The sequence below is a fragment of the Acomys minous genome (genome assembly GCF_964271855.1).
Source record: "Acomys minous genome assembly, chromosome: 16".
NCBI lineage: Eukaryota > Metazoa > Chordata > Mammalia > Rodentia > Muridae > Acomys > Acomys minous.
This window is the reverse complement of record NC_140498.1, coordinates 47,442,085-47,466,050: the sequence shown is the minus strand read 5'-3', so window position 1 is coordinate 47,466,050 and position 23,966 is coordinate 47,442,085. Positions and strand designations below refer to the sequence as shown.

General features: G+C 43.2%; 1 protein-coding gene across 3 annotated transcripts in view; it reads left to right on the top strand.

Annotated features, from left to right (window-relative positions):
- The window catches only part of GRIN2A (glutamate ionotropic receptor NMDA type subunit 2A), a 409,098-nt gene extending 386,641 nt beyond the window's left edge, over window positions 1-22,457 (top strand). For all 3 annotated transcript variants that reach the window (XM_084762469.1, XM_084762471.1, XM_084762470.1), the window contains 2 exons: window positions 5,633-5,871; window positions 12,436-22,457. In XM_084762469.1, the coding sequence (XP_084618595.1) occupies window positions 5,633-5,871; window positions 12,436-14,235 (2,039 nt within the window). In that variant the 3' untranslated portion in view covers window positions 14,236-22,457. The remainder of the gene's footprint in view (window positions 1-5,632; window positions 5,872-12,435) is intronic.
- Window positions 22,458-23,966: the final 1,509 nt, after the last annotated feature.

The following is a 23,966-nucleotide window of genomic DNA, read 5'->3' as shown; positions in this document are numbered from 1 at the left end:
TCTAAGGGTTATGTGTTAGTTAAAGAAAATAAAAATAAAGCGTGACAGCAGATTTTAGGTGATTTTGTTAAATAAAAGAATTAAATGTGGACTAGGGAGATGGCTCAGCCGTAATGTTCTAGCAAGGTGGTTTGTGGGGACCTGGGTGTGAGTTCTGGAACCCATGCAACAGGAAGTCAGACAGTGGAACCCGCACATGACAGGACATCGCTAGAAGACAAATAAGAAAGACCTTTGAAATAGGTACAGTGTCTCATAGGTCACTATCATTAGAGGCATGAACAGGGGAGATCCTTTCTGAGGACCAGTCTTCTCCCAGGAAGGGAGAAGGTAGTGTGGTCCAGGCACAACTCAGGCTTCCCCTGCTCCTAGTGACTCCAGCCTGTGTCCTCCCAATAAGTATGAGCTTCCTTCAGGAAACAGACTTAGCAATCCTTTTAAAAAATTTTTTTATTAATTTATTCCAATTACATCTCAATGGTTATCCCCTCCCTTGTATCCTCCCATTCCTCCCTCCCTCCCATTTTCCCCTTACTCCCCTCCCCTATGACTGTAACTGAGGGGGACTTCCTCCCCCTGTATATGCTCATTGGGTATCAAGTCTCTTCTTGGTCGCCTGCTATCCTTCCTCTGAGTGCCACCAGGCCTCCCCATCCAGGGGACATGGTCAAATATGAGACACCAGAGTACGTGTGAAAGTCAGACCCTACTCTCCACTCAGCTGTGGAGAATGGAAACTGGGACAGAGCAGAGGACATCCTATTGGGATTCTAGATGAGAGAAGCATGCGAGAACGGCAAAGTTGAAGGATCCAGAGGATCCGAGAAACCTACAAGACTTAGCAATCCTATTGGCCAGCACTGGTTCCTAAGATAAAACTGATGTTCCCGTGATCTCTTTGTAAGAGGTAAAATTGATGATGGAGTGTGCAAGCTCCACTTTATGAAAATGATATTCGATGTTCCACAACAGCCCAGGGCATCCTCATTGCCAAGGCTCACTCTGCAGTCCACTGCAGTGTCACCCGTGTGTTCTGCCTTCCCTCTATTTATAAGTCAGGAAAGTAGCAAAAACACCTGCATATTTTTGTAGTCCTGCCCAATTTAAGCTTGGTGATACAAAAGAAAAAAATAGAAACAGAAAATATGGATCTGATGGTTAGTGCATGCTGTAGAATATGAAAAATACCAAAATCATAAAATATGATCCCCGATCTCCCTTGAGGAGGTTATAATATACTCAGGCAAATTAAAAACAGAATAAAAAAAGTATTTGAATCACAGTTCACTACACTAGGAAGAAGGCCACCAGGCAGGTGCTATCTAACTGGAAAAGGGTCCAAACAGGCTGAAACTGGTGCTGAGAAATGTGACTTCCTTCTCCTTTGGGAATTCTGGTTGGGATTACCAAGGTGGCTTGATTTTAAAGGGAGGTGTGGTGTGCTCAGGCAAAGACAAAAAAACAAAAGTCTTTGTATTTGCATCTTGAAAGGAATCCAGGCAGGGCTTCTTTTAGCCAGACTTCCAGTGTCACAGGCCTACAAACCTGGCTTTTTCCGAGACAACACCAAAGAGAAGCTATTTGGGGAATTAGGCGAATCCTAGGCAGAAAGACCATTTTTATGTGTGTGTCCTCACCAACTCAAAAGAAGAAAAGTGCAACAACACATTGTTTTAAAAGGAAGTGACATTGGTGGCTTTAGAAAGAGAGGAGCCAGTTATGTAAGTCTCCCGGCTCCTGGTGGGCAGAGGGCATTGGCTGAGTCGGTGTCAAGGCTGGGCAGAGGGAGCTAGCACACTAGGCTTCCAGGACGTTTGACTGTGTTTGGTGCTGATCTATGTGGGAAGGTAAGGAGTCTAGCTAAGCTACATTTTCCTGCCCCAAGGCCTGCAGTGCTGATTCACCAGAACTTTGCTGGGAGATAGAGTTCTTAATACTTCCCCTCTCATAAATATGCATGGTCCTCTTCTCATGTACAACTCTGAGACCTTCAATGAGTCACTTTGCCTATGAAAAGGAAACTGGGGGGAAAATCTGCCCATCAAAGCAAAGAAAATGTAGGGAGGCTTTCCATCTGCTTGAAGCTGAGTGCGAAACTGAACTCAGATGACTTGGAGAGAGCAAACGCACACCATTTAAATGCTGCAATAATCAGACTCACTCTTTTTCATACAGAAACGAGTGTGCTAAAGCCTCCTGGAGCTGTGGCAGACGCCAACTCTAAAGCATCTCTAGGGGCATTTCCACAACCCTGTGATCTTGGGGGGAGCTTATGACATTTAAATGGGGGAACAGCTCTGTAGAGGATTCACTCAGGATCAAAAGTGAGAGAGGTGCGTGGCAGGCAGTGGTTGATACCGAGACCTGCAATTGGAAAAAGTGATAGGGATGTGTTCATCCGCCAGTGGTCAGGGGCTATTTCTATGAAATGCTGTCTTCTGGATGCTCAAACTCCCAGCAGCTATGGTTGCTGGAACAAGACCAAGCCTGTCACCAGCCTGGACAGGGAAGAAGCTCACAAAGCCACACCCCTCACTGAGCAGCTACAGACAGCTGATGGCCAATGGAGATGGGAGGGTCTGTTTTCTTCCACAGTGTGGCTCCTGGTAGGTTGGAGCATGCTTCAGTCAATGATGCCCTATACCCTTGCTCAAATCGGTGGCCCTTATTGCACTCAGTGGGTGATTAAAAATAAAAATATGAGTCTTTGAGGGGGTTGTAGGGAGCACTCAAGAGGTGTTGAAGGGGGTAAATAAAGGGAAATATGATCTAAGTACCTTGTAGACACATATAAAACTACCAAACACTAAATTTAAAAATGTGAAAGACTACAACTGTCACAAGGAAATCAATAACACAGAGCAAACAGAAGAATGACAAGTTTCTGACGTATTCCTCTTTTCCAGGCAATGGTAGCACACACCTTTAATCCCAGCACTCTGGAGACAGAGGCAGGCAGGTCTCTGAGGTCGACTCGAGCCTGGTCTACAGAGTGAGTTCCAGGATAGCCAGGGCTACACAGAGAAACCCTTTCTCAAAACAACAGCAGCAGCAAACAAACAAACAAACAAAAGGAATTACTCCCCCTTGACTATAGATTTGAAATTGCCAAACTAAGACAGGTTTGAAAACAGCAGGTGAAGCTAGGGAAGAAACCAACAAATGTCTCATGTAAAATAAATAGATTAAAATGAAGACACAAAGTGAAATATTACCAGTTAGAGAAGAGATGAACTAAAGAAGGACTCTTCATGTGGGTCAACCAACTCCAACCCACTGAGGTAAATAAACATGAAAACAAGGTTAGTAACCTAAAATGTAGACCGGCAACACTCTTTGTTAAAATTTCAGGACAAGCTGAGTTCTTGTAGGTCATTAGGGAATTGCTAATTACAGCAGTCAGCCACTATCGGCCTAGGAAAAGAGTAAAAGGCTTGCACACATGCTGACAACACTAATCAACCCTGGTGAGGATGTGGAATGTGAAACAGTTCTGCCAAGTTGGAATACAGCTTGGCAGCTTCCTAGAATGCTCAACATTTTTTTTTTTACCATACAATCCAGAGAATTCAGCAAAAGGTCTCTAGATACTTTGACCAAACGAGTAAAAAGCATGCACACAAAAATCTTCCCTAATCAATGATTATAGTGGCTTTATTTGTAATGCTGCGAATTTGGAGCAACCAACTCCAACCCACTGAGGTAAATAAACATGAAAACAAGATTAGTAACCTAAAGGGTAAACCAGCAACACTCTTTGTTAACATTTCAGGACAAAATGAGTTCTTGAAGGTCATCAGGGAATTGCTATCCATCAGTAGGTGAACAGATGAAAGAGCTGTATCCAGACCATGGTACTGAGTAAGGCAAAGAAATGCACTACTGAGATAGAAAAAACATGGAAGTACTGCAAACACTTATTATGTAGTGAAAAGAGCCAGTCTGAAAAGGCATTGTACATTTCCCACTATGTGACACCGTGGAAAGACAACACCATAGATTAGTAGTCACCGAAGTCTGGGAAGAGTTATGGAGAGGAATAAATTGTTTAAAAATAAAAGGATAAGTTGGGGGAGTTAATATTTAAAGCAGCAATAGATGAATTTAATTTTTAATATTTAACTGTTTATGTGTACACGTGGAGACATGTGTCACACATACACACTTGTGGACATCAGAGGACAAGTTACAGAAAGAGGACAACTCTTTCCATCATCCGGGTCCCAGCGATCAAACTGAGGCCATCAGGCTTGGCAGCCAGTGCTCTTACCTGCTGAGCCATCTCACCTGCCCTAGGTGAGCTCTGTTTTCCAGATTTAAAGCTGAGAGCTATTGGGTAGAATAATCACATGGAGATGTAGATTTTACAGCAGAGTCCAAATGAAATTCTAGCAAGCGACTTGAGATAAAACACTGATCATGAAATAAGCATGCACAGTGAGCAGACCGTTGCCCTCACAACAGCAGCTGAAATCTGAAGAAAACTGAACTTCATCAAAGGCTGGTGTTAAACAATGGGAATAAACCAAAGGCGACAGCACACTGATCCCACAAAACGTAAAAGCAAGGCGCCCTGGAAATGCATAATGATAAGGTACCACCTCCCTCAACTGAGAGTCAGCCCAAGCATTTAAAACTGTCTGCTTTCCTTCAGATGCCTCCTGCTCAATGTAAAGATTGTATGCATACACACACAGTGGAGCCGTGATTTGCATTTAGCATGTGTGACTTCTTTGATGATCAACGTCTTTGAGATAGGATTCTTAAGGCTGATGATCCATTGAGTAGAATGCCAGTGCTCAGTGAATTGTAGATCCCACTTGGTGTAATTACTAGACATTGAGATCATGGAATTTTATCCTAAATGGGGACTGGATAAAATGCACAGAAGGAATCATATTAGGCGTGCCTCCTTTTTATTTCCAATGAAAAGCGCACCTGTTTCTTTAGTGCCCCGTTGAAGTGTAGAAGGTGTTCGCTTTGCAAGGGGCCATTCAGAGCTAAGATGTCTTTCTCCAAAAATGTTGAGCATCGTAAACTTATTACTTTTTGGAGTGGTTTCGGGTGTTCTAAATATGAGAAAGAAGTAACCAATGTTCCCGAAGTGCACTCTCTGCCAGGCACTGTTCCAGGCCCTTTCTTCATGAGCATCACTAGTAGCACATGCTATTGTTTATGAGACTACCATGAGCCATACTCAGTTGGCCCTCACCATGACTCCATGGAGTACACACTCTTGTTGTACATGCTCCGCAGGCAGGTGAGCTGTGATTTCAGTGCCGTGCAGCTGGTGAGGGGGGCCAGAGGTTAAGGCTTTCCATAGCAGCATGCTTGCCCTGAAGGAGCTTGGATGGATGGGGTGCTGAGGTACATAGAGGACAAAGGAAATAACAGGATCAAAACCTTGCCAGGAGCTTCCAGACTCAACATACCATTAATACCATCTAACTTAGTCCCGTCTATAATGGGAGCAGGAATCCTCATCATCTGAGCAGCCAAAGGCCAGCCAATCTCAAATACTTACCTTAAGGTCACACAATTGTAAGTCACATGCCTGTTCCCTGGTTAGAAGTGTCTACATCAAGGCAAGAGCTCAGGTCCTCACTGAGTGTGGGTGTTGTGTTCTGTGCAGGTGAGATGGAGGAGCTGGAGACACTGTGGCTTACAGGCATCTGCCACAACGAGAAGAATGAGGTGATGAGCAGCCAGCTGGACGTTGACAACATGGCGGGCGTGTTCTACATGCTGGCTGCGGCTATGGCCCTCAGTCTCATCACCTTCATCTGGGAGCACCTCTTCTACTGGAAGCTGCGCTTCTGCTTCACAGGCGTGTGCTCTGACCGGCCCGGGCTACTCTTCTCCATCAGCAGGGTCAGTACCCCAAGCAGCTAGCTCCTTTTTAGCACAGCAGGCAGGTCCAGAACAACACAGGGGGTTCAGAGAGTCAGACAGATATGTGCATGCTGCAGACATATTTTATTATCTACCAATAATCTATGTACCACCTATCCACCTCAATCATCTACTTACCTATAATCAATCTATCAGCGTCATCAATGTATCTATCATTTATCTATCATCTATAAATCTATCAACTATCTATTATCCTCTGTCAGTCTATCTGACATCTATTTACCCATCACCTACGTATCTATCAATGATCTACATATTGTCTAACATATATCTACTACTTATGTATTTGTATGTGTATATATGTCATCTATCACCTGTCAATCTACCATCTATCTGTCATCATCTGTCAATCTATCAATCTATTTAACACCTATCACTATCTATCTGTCACTTATCTGTTGTCTAGCATCTAGTTAGCTATCTTTCTCTCATCTCTCATCTATCTTTTAATTAATTCATCTACCTGTTTCTTTCATCTTCTCCCCTTAGTGGTAAAAAAAACATTTAGTTGTATATGCTAATCTTTATTGGGGGAAATGAAATAATCAGTTTAGAATACATTTGTGTATCCTTGGTATTAGGTGATTTTGAGAACTTTGGAGATTCAGAAGGTACATATTAGCTTAGTGAGGAGGATTTATTTTCTCCATTCAATTACACTCGACTTGGGTTCTATGCAAATACATATTTCCTAATTAGCTTGATGGCATCTAAACACACAGATTGCTTAAAAATAACAACATACATGCATATAGCTAGGAATTATGCCAACTTTAAACTAATTCTCCCAGCCAATTACTAAAGGCTTTTCATATCCAAATGCTTCTGGGATTATGTTGAGCAAATGCACACTGTTGCATTTGCTTGTAAAGCCAGCTTCTTTTTGGAAGAGGCAGTCAAGTTGGTAGGATCATCACTGTGAGAAATGAACTGAATACCGTATCCCTTTCCATGCATATTATGGGTGGAAATGGAGTGGACTGGGTTTGGGCAGGAGAAGCTGTGTCTGTAGAATTTGAACTTTTCCTACCCTCCAGGGCACCCACAGGGGTCTCTGAGACATTATCGGTGATGTGTCCTGAAAGCTTCAGGGACTCCAGAAAAACAGAGGCTCTCCTCCTTCAGCAGTATTTGTCTTAAATCAGAGCAGCCTGGTGAGAATGAGTGAGAAGGACCCAGTATTTCCCTGCCTCTTTCTTGTACTTTCTTCTAGCCAGTTCATCATCCCCCAGTGCTGAGCGTATACAGTGGAGGATTGCCAGAGATGGCAAGGTGGTCAGGGCTGGATGTTTTCTCTCTTGCCTCTGTTCACTGCGAAACCTCCTGAAGTTAAACTGATCACACCCATTCTATAGATGAGGAAACTGGGGCTTAAAACAGGACTTTACAAAATCTTTCAGATTATAATTCCCTGAAATAACACGTTTCCTTGCACTTTAACTATCAGGCCACAAATGGCATACAGCTGAGGAACTGAGGAGATTACAACTCCCAAGGAGCAACACCCGTGTTTGTCTTCTGGCCTTCACAAATGTGTGTGTATAGTTGTAGGATCATGGGCATGCATGTACTTGCATGCACACACACACACATATACACACACCGGATCTGTATACACAGTTGCGTCACACACATTAGTCAAATTCAGAGTTTAGGTTTCTTTCTAAGGGTGATCATTTGTCATGCTCTGAAATATCCTAAGTCAGGTAGCTCTTCATCATTAGTTCTTTCAGGACACTGACCATGTAGCCCATAGACAGAAAGCAATCACCCCAAGTAAGCATCTGCAGACCTCCTTGCAGGCTCAGTGTCTCTGGAAAGCTCCTAGAAAGGCAGCATGGATGCTAACCTAAAACACATGCATCTCTAATGCCGTCAAGGGGGATATAATAGTTCAAATAACACATTTGTTAAACACTGGGACCAAGTGTCTACAAAAACTGTCCCTTGTCATATTTTTATGACTTTAACAAATGGGTATTCCAGTCTGTTAGTTTTCTCTCGAAAGTGTTCTTCCCCCAACACAAACCATTTATGTAAAAAACAAAAATTGCTTGTTATTTCCAGTCAAAGAACCCACCTCGATTGTCTCTTGAAGTGTGAGCAATAAGAGACTTAGTAAAAACAGAAAACGGGGCATGGGAGCTGTAGACGCCTGTGTTCCCACTGTGTTCCAACATGGAGAGCTTAAACACAGAACGAAAGATGCTTTTCACTAACTGGCCATTAAGAACAACAGAAGTCAGACACTATACTAGCCTGGGATGAATGGGACAAGGAAGGCTATAGTGCCCTTGCCAAACCAAGAACACTTTCAGAAGTCAGGCTCCTTGGGAAGCAAAGCAGGTTGACCAGAAGCATGTGTAATCCACCAGGATACCTAAAAGGATGCATTACTTCCACAACCTTGAAAGGTATTCAGAATCTATGAACAATAGAGGAGGAGGAGAGAGAGCTAACCAGCAGGAACAGAGGAAGCCCTAGCCAGGGGTTCGCTGGGCTCCACAGGTGGATTGGCTAGTCTTACTAACCAGAAGGCAAATGGGATTTCTGGGATGAACTTTCTGTAGCAGTGTGTAGCATGCAGTTTTCTGGCTTGGACAATGTGGCCATTGTGGCTTCAAGCAGGTTTGAAATGAGAAATGAGTAAAGGCAGGCCCCAGCATGTCTGCTCCACAACCACTGAGTGCCCACTATGTGTTAGTTTATAGCCAGAAGAGGATCGCCACTTTGCAGCTGGGCAAGTTGAGGTTCTTTCAGTGATGATAACTTATCCAAGGCACATCCAGTGGTGTCCAATTCATCTTGTTATTCTGGAATATGTATTTCCCCCTCCTGAAAGCCCATCTGGAAAATGGACCAACTGAGGAGGAGAAAGCTATTGTGAAAACATGAGGCCCAGACAGTCCTATTAGATCTCCTCCCCCTCTTTAGCCCCATTGGACTGTACCAGTCTCAGTGGCGCCAGGGAGGAGAGGCCATAGCCCCTTCATCCTTAGCATCTCCTGCAGTACAGTCCAGCTCTGACCAAGCCTCCTCCAAACACAGTTCAAGGTCACAGGGAGAACACAGTGCAATACAGCGACAGATGCAAAGACGTTCCTTAGGTTCTCCTGAGTGAGGAGAGGAGCATATTAGAATGAAGTTGCAAATTTAGGGAAAAAACCACATTTTTCATAATACAAAAAGGAGAGGAGGCAAAGACCGTAGCTGGCTCTGACATAGAAGAAACATCAGTTTTTCACCCATGGGTGCAGACACTCTCTAGATTACATGTAATATATTGTATGACTAATGGAGTGTAGACTAATGTGACAGTATCTATGAAGTACAGGGATTAACTGTATGTCCACAGTCTGTGTGTTCGAGCATCCATGGAGCAGGGGTAGGGTGTGATTTGTGGCAAGAGTGTAGGCTTCACCTTTTCCAAATCTACTTTATTTGGGGTTCTTTAAATGCCTATACCTCCCTTCCAACCCACCTACCCTAGATGGGAAACAAAAGAGTTTAGGGGAATAGGAGAAGTAGACCTTGTTGAATTCAGCTCCTGGGAGCCATTCCTGTGGCATAGTTGGCAGGATTTCAGCCGGCCAACAATTTCTCCAAAGTTGCTGCTGGAACCCGGAATAGCAGCCAAAGCCTTCACTGGATCGGTCCTATCTTGGTGCATCTCAAAGTGGAGCTATGAACAGCCAAACAATACCAAGACCGAAAAAAGCCCCAACCTCCTGTTGTGGGCTCATATGTATATGTCTCGACGCAGAGTCTGTACTAGGATGTTTTTCAGCTGGCAAAAACCAAGCCCCCACATGAGATGGTTTGTCTTCCAAGTGGATAAACATCACCTGCTCTCTCACAAGTCTGTTCCCCGTCCCATACTTGGGATAAACAAAAAAAACATGTTTCTATCCACTACATAAGATCAATAGCCAATTAACTGCTCTTGACACTGAGGAGACTGAAGATAAAGTGGAAGAAAGGAATGAAGAAGAAAAGAAGGGAGGAAAGAAGGGAGGGAAAGAGAGGCCAAGGAGGGAAGAAAGGAGGAAGCAAGGTAGATAAGGCCTTTGGGGAGGAGAAAAGAACAGAAGGAGGGAAGGAGGGAGAGAAAAAAGTAGATAAAGGAATGAGGGCAGGAAGGGAAAGAAAGATGAAAGAAAGAAGGGGGAAAGGAAAGGACAGAAAAGCAGAAAGAGAGGGGGAAAGCGATAGAACAGGGAAAGGGAAGAAACAGGGAAGGAAGATAAGAAAGGGGAAACAAGGGATAGGAAAGCAAATAGGGAAGAAAGGAAAGAGAGGAAGGGAAAAGAAGAAAGAAGGGAATTGTCATACTGCTAGCACCTGGACTCTGGACCTTAAGCACAGAGCTTAAGGTTGATACAATCCCAGCAAAGGCTGCTTGAAATTATGGTGGCCATCTTTTGTGTGTAGCATTTCTATGAGGCTGGAGTGGAGATTGTCTTCAGATGAGGTACAACCGTACAGATGAGGTAAAATATCACAGTTCTGAGAGCATCCCTCTTGGGTTAAGCTTGATGCAGCCATGGGGATCCATAAAACCACCATGATCAGAGTCACAATGGCACAAATTTTCTACTCCTCTACGCCGAAGTCAGCGACAGGTCTTCCTCATGAATCCACTCTCAGGATGGCTTCCTGGACATCTTAGGAGGAGGCATATCAAATTCTACAGGCTTAATCTGCTTGCTTCCATTAGGTATGGCTGCCAAAGTAGGAGAAAGCTAGGAGGCTACAAAGCCGAGGGTTATTAATGGTCTACCTACTACAGAAGCATGAGCAAATAGCCCTTTCCCTGACAACAGGAAAACAGCTAGTTTTGAGTAAGAGAAATTTTTTTTTAAAGAAAGGGAAATATGTGCAAAAGATGAGGCAACTTTGAGATGGCAGTGGTCATATTTTACTTTCCCAGGATTCCCTGCTCTCATTACCTCATAGATAGATTTAAATATATGCCAGTGTCACCCTATCAATAGCAGTAAAAATTCAGTTCTACTGCATCTAATAAATAAGTAAGAAGCCTAAGTAGATGTCTACAGCACTGTAGACCATGACTTTCTCTTCCCCTTGTGTCCATCACCTCACTGTGATGGCTTTAGTCTTAGGCTGATATCTCCAAATGAAGGCAAGACCTATAACATTAACCACTGGAACGTCATGTCTCTATCTCTGTAAAAAGTGTGAATTCCCTTCCGTGGACCAAATGCATCCTTTATTTTAATTTATTTCTTTTAATATATATATTTTTTGCTTTCTCTTTTAGACATGTTCTCACTATGTAGCCCAATATGACTTTGAATTCATAGTTTTGGTGACTCAGCCTCTCTAGTGCCAAGATTTCAGGCCTGCATGAATTTGCATGTGTCTTCCTTTAAATAGTCAATGTACCCAGGAAGGAAAAATTTTATGATTGGCATCATGCATAGGTCACACGCCTTGATTGATAGCTTTGGCATGATTGTAGAGGTCATTTTGGTAATTTGTGAAAACAATTAACAATGGTGGTCCCTTTGTGGTGATTTTGTCAATAACTAACTCTCACACATTTAAATTTCAAAGGTGATATAACCTTTAATAAATATTTGAGCTGGATCTGGGTGTGGGAAAGGTCAATAAAGAATCCTTATATGCCACTGTGAAGGCACAGTTATACAAGTATCAGTTGATACCACTTCTTAAATTTCATGTGTGACTTTTTGCAAAGGTGTCAGAGTACCCTGAGCCAGAGTAATAATATAGGATTGATTGTTGTGTGGCTTTTTCTTGAGAGATATGAACAAATATCTGTTCGCCCCAAGATAGGACATTGATGATGGGACAAAGAAATGATTCCACCTGTCTAATTTAGCAAAAAAGTGATTTTATGGATGTTGCTTAAGGAGTATGGGTAAAGGGCTGCTTAAGGTAGCATGGATGACTCAGTAACAGCTGCATCACCAAAGCCCAACATTGCATGAGTGACAAATCATGAAAGTTTTAGTACTGGAGTGTCCTGCTAACATGCAAGCAGCTCCGATGTTCAGAGAGTCTCCCCGCTCTAATGGTCATAGACTCTCCTCAATAATTGTTACTGCTTGTATTCTCTAGAAGAGTCTTGTGAATCATGTAAGTTTCAGGAGCTTTCTGAGACTTATGAGTTATGTTTACTTCCTGAGTCTTAATTGAATGTTTCAATGCTGAGTAAGTACATCACACTGTATACCACAGTGAGTACACCACAAGGGTTCATTACAACTTATCTTACCTATTGAAATAAGATAATCAGAATTTGGAATGAATTAAACCTTTCCCCCATTGCGCTCTCTCTCTCTCTCTCTCTCTCTCTCTCTCTCTCTCTCTCTCTCTCTCTCTCTCTCTCTCTCTCTCTCTCTGTGTGTGTGTGTGTGTGTGTGTGTCCCTCAAGAAATTCATGGGTGCTTCACCTTTGCCAGTCCAGCTCAGATGGGCAAGTGACGTCATACCAGTTTCTGCTGTTGATGTATGTCTCGTGTTCCTCCTTCACAGGGCATCTACAGTTGCATCCATGGTGTGCACATTGAAGAAAAGAAGAAGTCTCCAGACTTCAATCTGACTGGGTCACAGAGCAACATGCTAAAGCTTCTTCGGTCAGCCAAAAACATCTCAAACATGTCCAACATGAACTCCTCAAGAATGGACTCACCCAAAAGAGCTACTGACTTCATCCAAAGAGGGTCACTTATTGTGGACATGGTTTCAGACAAGGGGAATTTGATATACTCGGACAACAGGTCCTTTCAAGGGAAGGACAGCATATTTGGGGACAACATGAATGAACTCCAAACATTCGTGGCCAACAGGCACAAGGATAACCTCAGTAACTATGTGTTTCAAGGACAGCACCCTCTCACTCTCAACGAGTCCAACCCTAACACAGTGGAGGTGGCTGTCAGCACTGAAGCCAAAGGGAACTCTCGACCCCGGCAGCTTTGGAAGAAATCCATGGAGTCTCTACGCCAGGATTCTCTGAACCAGAACCCAGTCTCCCAGAGGGATGAGAAGACCACAGAGAATAGGAGCCACTCCCTAAAAAGCCCTAGGTATCTTCCAGAAGAGGTAGCACACTCTGACATCTCAGAAACCTCAAGCCGGGCCGCATGCCACAGGGAGCCAGATAACAATAAGAACCACAAGACCAAGGATAACTTCAAAAGGTCAATGGCCTCTAAATACCCCAAGGACTGTAGCGACGTTGAACGTACCTACATGAAAACCAAAGCAAGTTCTCCAAGGGATAAGATCTACACCATCGATGGTGAGAAGGAGCCCAGCTTCCACCTAGATCCTCCACAGTTCGTTGAGAACATAGCCCTCCCTGAGAATGTGGGCTTCCCAGATACCTACCAAGATCACAATGAGAACTTCCGCAAGGGGGACTCCACGCTGCCCATGAACAGGAACCCACTACACAACGAAGATGGGCTTCCCAACAATGACCAGTATAAACTCTACGCCAAGCACTTTACCTTGAAAGACAAGGGTTCCCCACACAGTGAGGGCAGTGATCGGTACAGGCAGAACTCCACACATTGCAGGAGCTGCCTCTCAAACCTGCCCACGTACTCGGGCCACTTTACCATGAGGTCTCCTTTCAAGTGTGATGCCTGTCTGCGGATGGGGAACCTCTATGATATTGATGAGGACCAGATGCTTCAGGAGACAGGTAACCCGGCTACTCGGGAGGAGGTCTACCAGCAGGACTGGTCACAGAACAACGCCCTCCAGTTCCAGAAGAACAAGCTAAGGATTAACCGACAGCACTCCTATGATAACATTCTCGACAAACCCAGGGAGATAGACCTTAGCAGGCCCTCCCGGAGCATAAGCCTCAAGGACAGGGAACGGCTGCTGGAGGGCAACTTATATGGGAGCCTGTTCAGTGTCCCCTCAAGCAAACTCTCGGGGAACAAAAGCTCCCTTTTCCCCCAAGGTCTGGAGGACAGCAAGAGGAGCAAGTCTCTCTTGCCAGACCACACCTCCGATAATCCTTTTCTCCACACGTATGGGGATGACCAGCGCTTAGTTATTGGGAGATGTCCCTCGGACCCTTACAAACACTCATTGCCATCTCAGGCAGTAAATGACAGCTATCTTCGGTCATCCTTGAGGTCAACAGCATCATATTGCTCCAGGGACAGTCGGGGCCACAGTGATGTGTACATTTCAGAGCATGTTATGCCTTATGCTGCAAATAAGAATAACATGTACTCTACCCCCAGGGTTTTAAATTCCTGCAGCAATAGACGCGTGTACAAGAAAATGCCTAGTATCGAATCTGATGTCTAAAATCTCCCATCAGTGTTTATCTATAAGGAAACATATGGAATGGCCAACATTCTGGAGGGTAAATGTTGGATGTCCGATAGAACCCTACTAGGAGGAAGAGGATTTAGGGAGGTACTTTTTTTTGTTGGCTCTTTTGCACATGGCTCCATGCCATAATCTTCCACTCAAGGAATCTTGTGAGGTATGTACTGAGCACAGTACATACCAGATAGGTGAATCCTGAACCAAATCAAGTAAATAAATATGGGCAAGTCTCCCAGACATGGTGACTGGGTATGGCGGCCATAATGGTGCATCGGATGGCGATGGTGATATTGTGACTGCCTATATTCCAAATTCCATGAAGATCAATCCACCATGTAACTTCCCCATCAGAAATGCCTCACATTTCTCTAGTACAGAATAAGCAATATGGTATGCATGTAAGTCTGACTCAGACAATAAGACAGTTAAGAATGCATCTGCACTGTAGTAAGATTGACATGTGCAAGGATTAAGAAATTTGGCTTGTAACAGTTCTCAGTTCTCTTGTTATGCCTTCCATTACAACCCTAGATCAGCCCCCCAAAACTCCAGGTTCCCCCCCACAAAGAATAGCAAATCAGTGTGTTTGTGGTACCTATGCTACTTTCATTGTAGTCCCCCCCCCCCAAGACACACCTGGAACCAATAGCCACAGGGACTCTCAGGTGGAGAGCTATAAGAATTTCTTTGGATGTTTAATGTGTGTGTATCTCTCACCCTCAGCTTCAGTGGTCTTGTTCGGAGCTGCATAAACACATGTATGTCTTCAGTATCTAAGTGTGGATCTCCTGTCTGACATAGAGGCCGTTGTAGTTTATCTTGAAGACTCTTATGTGCGTAAGTTTGCATTCTCTCCCTTCTGGTGATGACTCAGGGTTGTATAGTATCTCTTACCTGACCCCTCCCAGAGTAACTGTAACTTGTTCTGTCCCCCAAACAGCCATGATGGTGTCTAATTAGCTGTGCATTGTGTTCCTAGAGTTGTTAGTGTGGTGACATGTGCCAGCAGCCATGTGTAATCTGTAAGAAGTACCATGCCATCTATGTGCCCAAGGCTAGCACGGTTTTACATTTATCTTCCGTAATGTCAAGAAATTCGATTAGACACTTATTTCTATATAAACCTCCTTAAATCAAAAGCCTTCAGACATACAATCCATGTGTGCATCTACCCTGAGCACCATCCCAACTGTGGATAAATTCAGTAAGACAAGGGATTTCTGTCCTCTAAAATGTGCACCTTCTTGGAGGTGAACCACTTCCCAAGCACCAACAAAAATAGATGAGAGTTCTTCAGTGCATTTGTCATTCCTGAGCCACCTGCACTGCCCTATTCTTGGTCCACTAAGCCTGTGCATATATGATAGAACAGATACCCATTAGTTAAAAAAAATCTGGAAACAATGTGGGGGGAATATTCATGCATGGAAAATTTCTTAGCACATAAATTTTTACCACATTAAAAAAAAAAGACCCAAAAAGTAGTTATGATACTTATTAATCAAGGGCATATCACAAGAGAGAAAATACTATGAATTAAACATTTCCTGTGGTTCTTTTCTATCAGTTAGTATATTTTCATTGCATTATTGTCCTTGAAACACCTGGGCTAGCTAGCCATGGTGTTTTGCATGAGACTTTAGTCAGCTTGGTGGCTTGTTCCCATGAAGGAGCCTAACCATTTCTTGCTTTTCCTTTTACTGAGTTTTGGGTTGGGTTCTTGGAGAAAGGGACAACACTGCAGGTTGACATCTCGTCCTGCTTCTTTTCCCTACAGACATTCTATTTTGTAGTTGAGACTGACATGCTGTTGAGCAGGAGGCAGGGGAGGCTCTCTTAGAGCTTGGGGTACTTCAGATGAAGCTAGCATTGGAAAAGCTCATTGGACCCACAGTATTCCTCAAGGAGGAAAGAGTGATGCAATAAACCCAAGTGCCAGTGGTGGAGGGGCAGAGGGAAACCGGGATGATGGAGCTCCTCTCTCTCTCTCTCTCTCTCTCTCTCTCTCTCTCTCTCTCTCTCTCTCTCTCTCTCATCTTTGGAATGCAGAAGGGGCTGAGGCAGTGCTAGAGGTTGATAAACTTTAAAGATTAATTTATTATGTATACAGTGCACATTAGATCACATTATAGATGGTTGTGAGCCACCATGTGGTTGCTGGGAGTTGAACTCAGGACCTCTGGAAGAACAAGCAGTGCTCTTAACCGCTAACAACCATCTCTCCAGTGCCTAGGTTGATAAACTTTAAAGTCACATTTTATCCATTGAACCTAGCATCCTTTGCTTCCCCAACTCCCAGAGAAGGAGAAATATGCACTAGAGAACCTGGAACAGTTTCCTGGTTTCTGATCTTAAATTTAGGTTTCAGGGTCTGTAGTGTCATCTTTCAACTCCTCCACTTTGTTTCTCCATTGCATCCCAGACCTGGATTCCTTCTGCTAGGAGCACTGCTGTGTCCTCACAGAAGTGAATTTTAAGTCTCCCTAGAACACAGAGTAGTGACTTGCCATAAATCCAAAGAGCTTTCTGCTTTCTTGCACTGTTCTTAAAGTCCAGGGTGCTGTTCAATGCCCAACATTCCAGGGAGGGTGCAAATTACACCCCTACTGCCTCCTCAAAACCTTCACCAGAACATCCAGAGATCATTTCTGCTATTAACTCTGTACAAAAGAAGTCAAAATGAGACATTTGGAGGAATCAATCATATGATGGAAAAGAGTACATTTAGTTAACACCAAGATGTTTACAAAGATAAATCATTGGTAGTTAGGGGCTATGAGGTAAACATTTATTGTTTTCTCCTCCACTAATTCTCTGACTCTTGCATGTGATAATTTCAAAAAAAGGAAGAGATGGTCAGTTTCCAAGTGAAAGAAAATCACGTGGACTTGTTTGGAGGTAATGCAAGAGAGTGCCATCGTTTGCAAAGGTAACACCAGGAGTGGTGAATGGCACCTACAGTAGGAGGGGACAAGGACTGGACAGGAAGCCCTGGAATGTGCATCTGTTAGGGGGTTCCTGCACTAAACCCAAGCTCCAAGTCCTTAGACTCCCAAATGCTAAGAAGCCAAAGGCCCAAGCTTTCCAGAGAGTTCAGTCAGGGCAGCCTGCCTGCTGCAGTCATCTCAGCAGTGCTGGCTGTTCCCCCATTTTGGAAAGCATTAAACTGGTCCTTTGATGGGAATGCTTGAGTACAAATAGCCAGACCTCTCTGTCCTTGCACCTGAACTGATTTAAATACCCTGCATAAAAGAAGCTCCCAGGATGTGAGCCCTCCTCTGCCAAACCTCAGCGCTCTGGGAAACAGATCCACTACCCTCCTTCCCTACCTGTAGTTTTTAGGCCACTTCTGGTTTCAATGCTTCAAGAAGACAAGTCCCCAATGGGCCCGTCTTCCTGTCAGTAAGTCCTGCATGTGACTCAAGGGATGATAACCCCACTGCTGGTGACAACTCTGTCCTTGGCATCATTTCAGCAAGCTAAATAGTGACTATCTCAAGCTACACTCTGGGTTCTCCTCTCCCTGCCTCAAAGGATGTTTGAGAGGACTTAGTCAGCTTTCTGGTGGAAACATTAAAATCTATCCATTTCAGCAAAAGCTGTCAAAGCAATTCACACTTATTTTCTGGGGAGAGAAAAAGAAAATTACACCGTGTTTACAAATGAAATCGTTTCATTTAAACGGGACTTTAGCCAAGGCAGTTAATTAGTCAAAAGATGCACGGTAGTCACAGTCTCACGTTGTTTATTTTATTTGATGTGTCTACCGCTGATGTGTATTTAATATTCCGCATCCTTCTCAGGAAATGACAAATGCCCTGAATTCTTTGCAAATAGAATTGCTAATGAAAAAGAAAAAGAAAGTTGGTGTTAATTAAATGGTGATTAAAAATTTATCTCCCTTAAACCTAAGAAGTGCAGCTTTAATAATTGCTTGTCATATAAATAAATACCTTGCACTGAAGTCCCTTGTGGTATAAGACTTAAGTAAATGCTAATGCGAGAAACTGAAATCTCTTTCAGAGGAGCTGAATGTACCCACTAACATGATGTACATTTCTGTACTGTTTCCTTGTGTGGAGCTGTCGTGTGTGAATCCTTAAGCATAGCTGTAAGCTGCTTGCAGATGGAGCTGTTCAGCACTAACCTTGGATACAGTAGACTTAATGGACTTCAAGAAATAAAATTTAAGTGGAAGGAAGCCAAGTTTATCAGTCAGTATCTAATAGTAGCTCAAGGTCTAAAGAAAAGAGACCTGGGGCTGGAGAGATGGCTAGTGGTTAAGAGCACTGGATGCTCTTCCAGAAGACCCAGGTTCAATTCCCAACACCCACATGGCAGCTCAAAACTGTCTATAACTCCAGTTCCAGGAAATCTGGCACCCTCACACAGACCTACATGCAGGACAATCACCAATGCACATAAAAATAAATAAATCTTAAAAAGAAAAAGAAAGAAAGGAGACCATCTTTCCAAAAGCATTGTTCATTTACACTTGAGTCAAAACTTGGTCTGTCTGTGCACTGTCCCTCTTCTTTTGATTAAATAGGGTCAAAAGCACTCATCAGGAGTTTTGGGACCTCTACTTGAAAAGTTTTTCCAATGAAGAGTTGCCCTTTTTCAGTCAGCCATTTCCTATGTACTGTGTTCATCTCTAATTGTCTCTGATGAGGTCAGCTTGATACTGATCAGAGGTGATTGAATGCACTTCTGTGAATACAGTTGCTTGTGTACACATGTATATATTATACATGCTTGATTTCTACAATTCACACTTAAGTGTATTATCCAAACAAAGCTGTACATATTGTAAAGTTTACGTTAAAAATTAAATGGTGGTGATGGTGTGAACACACAGAAAACCCATTCTGATTATTTTGGTAGGAGGATATTTATGTAGAGAGGGCATTATATTTTTTTAAATATCAGCTCTAGGAAGGATGACAAGGCTCAAGGGTATTTGCTCACTGATGCTTCTTGCCCCTTAAGGAACAAAATTATGGGGTGGGGGTTGCAATACATGCTGCTTACATTCAGTTTTGAAGATGATGCTGGTGTGGACTTACATGTGATGTTTGTAAACCCATCAAAAGACATAGATTTTATATTTAAGTTTGTTCTCAGTCTGTGCCTAGAAGTGCTGTCAGCATAGAAGAAGCACGAGATGCCTGTCCAGAAGGGACTTAGCTTACATGGATTTTGTGGAATAACAACCGAGATTTGGGGGAAAAGGGGACAAGAAACAGGGGACAAAGGACAGGAATGTGTCTAGGATAAGCCAGAAAGCATTCGATCTGGGACTGGACTCTGTGTTTTGATTCCTAGCTTGGTACGATTTATCGGGCTGACGTATCTCTAGGTTTCTTTTAGGATCCCACATGGCGTGAGTCCGTCTGGCGTAAGAGCCAGAGAATCTCAGAGAACTGACCCAGCTTCCCCTGCCTCTTGCTCTTTGCAGACCCAAGCGTGACTCTTTGAATTTGGTTTTCTTTAAGTTCCTTTGCAATCTCCCACTCTCTCAGGATCCTGAAGAAGAGAGGATCTTTCCAGGGGCATAGTCTCTAGGTAAGATCCACAAAGGATATAATTTAAAGCTTCAAGGTAAAGATGAAAGTGCGCAGCCACCACTGATGATGCTGTGCCCTTGAACAAGTCACAGCAATTGGCCCAAAGGACCAAGGGGCTGCAAATAGGCTGGAAGGTAGAATCTCTTCCTGTAGGCATCCATTGTTTCATAAATGAACTCCAAAGTGCAGAAGATAATCAAGGACCACAAAACAAAAGCAGATTAAATGGTAAAAATTAGAAATAGATAATATTGCTGTTTGTAAGGAGAACAACCGTTAATTGATACTGTGATCAAGTATTTTGTAAAAAGTCCTTCCCAGAGTTTTAAGGAGCTTTGGAAAAGGTAGCTGGTGTCACTGGAAATGGCCTTAATTTATTTGAACCCTCTGAGAAGATGAGGGGGGAGCTTAGGATCAGCTAAAGGCAGCGCTGGGGTGGGGGTGGGGCGGAACCTCATCCTTCCATACTTTTTGCACAAATAGTCTTGGGTCTGGCTCCAACCAGCCCTGCATGGCTTACCAAATGATGCCTCAAATGCTTCAAAGAGATTGAAAAATCCTTCAAAGGATTGGAAGAGAGACCATGATGTAAGAAAGAAAATGGAAATGTTCAGACAGCTTTCCTGGTTGGGTCATTTACGGCTTGGGAAGACTTTTAATAATTCAGGGTGTGACTGCATCAGGGGAGAGAGTGAGGGATGTGCTTTGTAGAGTCCCAAGTGCCTACCGTAATGGGTGACAAAAGGAAGTGTCAAGTTCCCTAGGGAAAAAGAGTGTCCAAGGGTGTGAGGAAGAGAATGGAGTTCAGGTGTACGTCTGAGAGGCTGGAGGGAGAGATGGAGATGCTGTGGGAAGAGGCGCTTTCACGCTGTGTGTACCAGACTGTGCATATGAGACTGTTACAGCTCCTGCTTCTCACCGGTATAGACCATGGGTCAGCACCTGAATTTTGAAGTAACCGACTATGTCTACACTGAATAGAGTTTAATCTAGAATTCAAGTATAACTGCTCCCATTTGGAAGATAAAGAAACCGAGGTTAAGACTCTTCTAAGCCTCGCCAGTGACAAGGACCAGCTGATAAACACTTGAATCAGAGTCAGACATACCCTAGAAATGTCTGCTCTCCTCCAGGGATGTCAGGCTAGAAGCAGAAAGGGATTTGCTAATGTGAGGTCCCCAGGATTTTTCCTAAGTGCCCTACACAGGCTGCCTGGTTTGGGGGTGTATCGAGAACTCCTGGGGAATCCCTCCTCTGTTCACAGTCCCTTCCAAGACTGGAACACTGCTCACGTCTCTCCTCCTACCTGTGCTTGCACTCAGCATTAACTCTCTCTCTCTCTTTTTTTAAAATTTTTGCTTTAGAGACTTACCTTCTCTATCTAGCATGTGCCTAGTCTCTTTCCTAATCTCCTTTCTTCTTTAACAGTTGGCATCAGGGCTAGCACCATTAAACATATGTACATAGTACGCTTCCACATTTGTGTGGACACAGTCACATACATACACATGCACGCACTGCCTTGTGGTCCTCAATCAAAGCTCTCATAAACACCAAGCCCCCTTTCTAAACTGGATGCTATTTGCAGATTTGCTGATCCTCCTATTCATCTGCATTGGTTTCTCTTTGCCAGGCAGAAAGAATAAGGTTCGGAGGTAGGGCAGGGAATGGGGAACAGTTTTGCATAAATGATTGAGGTGATTGAGGGCCAGCTATTAAAATGCTGTTATTGTTGTTGTTGCTGCTGTTGTTGTTTCCTTGGTCTGTTTCATTTGTTAAACTGCCTTAGAGATGCACTCCTGGTCATTAGTATCAGGGTAATTGTTGTTGCGCACCAACATTTGTTAACTTTATCCCAAGGAAGAGTTTTGAATTGGGATGCTTCCGCAGCACTTTATAGGAGCCAAGAGTGGCATGGTGTCTAATATGTCATGCAGGCGATGCTCCCAAGCACACAAGTGTCGTTTGTGCATCCCCTCACACCCATGTTCTAAACCACACTTCTTCTCCGGCATTTTTATTTACAATGAGGCGGGGCACACTAGGTCCATTTTATAGATGGAGCTGGGATCACTGGGAAAGTTGTTTGGGAAGGCTCTGGAGTTACAACTTCATAGAAAAATGTAACCATTGCTTCAAACCATTCTGGGGAGTCTTCTGAGAATAATTCTTCAAGTGTTGTCATTTTTCAAGATGCCAGTCAATAGCCTCCTAATATAGAGGTTATGAGGACTAGGGACACAGCACAATTAGTAGAGTGTTCACACAGCGCACATACAACCTGGATTCCAGTCCCAGTGCTGTGAGCTCAAGCTGGGTATGGTGGCACATACCTATGATTCCAGAACTCAGGAGGACCCTGAGTCTCAGGTTCTACCTAGACTGCATTGTGAGTTAGAAGCCAACCTGGGCTACAAGAGTTCCAGTCTCAAAACCTAAACCAAAACCACAGAGGTTATTACTGTCTAATAGCTATTCTGAGACCATGCGTTTCTGTAAGAGGCGAGGAAAGTCTGCCAGGGATATTGAGCTCTGCAGAAAGTGGAGTGCCTCAAACAACAGGGCCAAGAGCTTCACCTCTTTGGAACCGTATTTCAAAGCACACAATTCTCCAGAAAACCAGAACCAAACTGTTTAAAATGAAACCATCTCTCAGATTGACTTCACAAATAAGGCCTCAGCAGGCTTCAGGAAGAAACAAGCCAGAAGCAATCATCACTTCCCAATCATCGTTCCCTCTTAGGTATCCTATCAGCAAACTGATGAGTCTGCATTTTTACAATTCTAGACCATTTCTCATCACTAGTAGCCCTGGGTCTTAACCTCTTCCATTTAATTCTCTTTCACACCTTTGGGAAGGATTTAAAATGAACCTTCAAAGGGATGTTAGCATAACACATAGCCAATACCACAGATGCCTTTTAAATTACTAAGGTTAATTGTTCTCCAGCTAGCATAAGTTTGTCTTTGGCATTTTCAATATTTCTCATTGATCTGACATCTTGCTGTTTCAAGCTTTTAAAGGGCTCAAATCAAAGACTATTGATAACTGAGCAAACAGTGAAGGCCCGGAAATGTAAAAATACGTTGTCTGTTTTTCCATGAGAAACAATCACAGACTTTTGAATTCATTGGGCGTTTTTACATTAGCCATGTAGAATATGTTGTTTCTCTTCCCAGTCAGGCTAATTCAAATGAAGAAACAATATAGACTTTCAAAAGCTGTTTTCCTTTTTAAAATATCATAAATGTATTAAGTCTGTAGACACAGCTCTGGGGTCACGATCATTAGACAAGCAATCCTTGTCAGAAACATAAGATCCAGGCGTGATTTGGACCCATCTGAGTCATATTTGAAAGTGTGATGGATTTAGGTAGATCAAACTGACATTTATAACTTCATGTTACTCTGAATTTTTCATTGGAAAGGATGCAAATGAACAATTTTCTTCAAAGACGATATTAAGTCTGGGATATGTAGAAAACATGGTTGTTGTAAAACACAAATAATCACAAAATATATGTGGGTCAGATGCTTTCCAAGCCTGAGGGTCCCCAAAGATATTTTATGGTTGTTTTCAAAATATGGATGTTAATCTTGTTCATTCCCCTGGTAAGACACATTTAAGAGCATATCCTTGCCAAATTATTCAGTAGAATTCATCCTAGTTTATATGGCACTGGAATGTTTGTGTATGTGTTCGTATATATTTTGAGCTGACTATCCGAAAGAATTAGATGAGTTAATTGGTGGCTTGCATAAGAAATGGGTCATAAAAGTCATAAATAATGTTCTTCTCCGACAGTAAAAGAGGGTAAACTATTCATTTTCCAGTCATTGCTGTAAGACTTGCATAATGAACAAGCTACCCATTGCCCACAGGAGAGTTATTGAATTAAACAGCTTATCCATAAAGCGTTTCCATATGAGTCCATCTTTAACCCAGCGTGGATGGGATTGAGCTCATAGGCAGAGGGTCTCCATCAACAGCCACATTAAACACCATCTAAAGCTCACATCAGGACCGCCTTGATGTTGTGTACGGTGGGTACAAGGATAAGCTGTGTGCTCCATCAGTGGTTCTCGTTTGGGAGTAGATCTGCACCTACAAGTCACAGCAGTTTATAGCTGTCATGTTC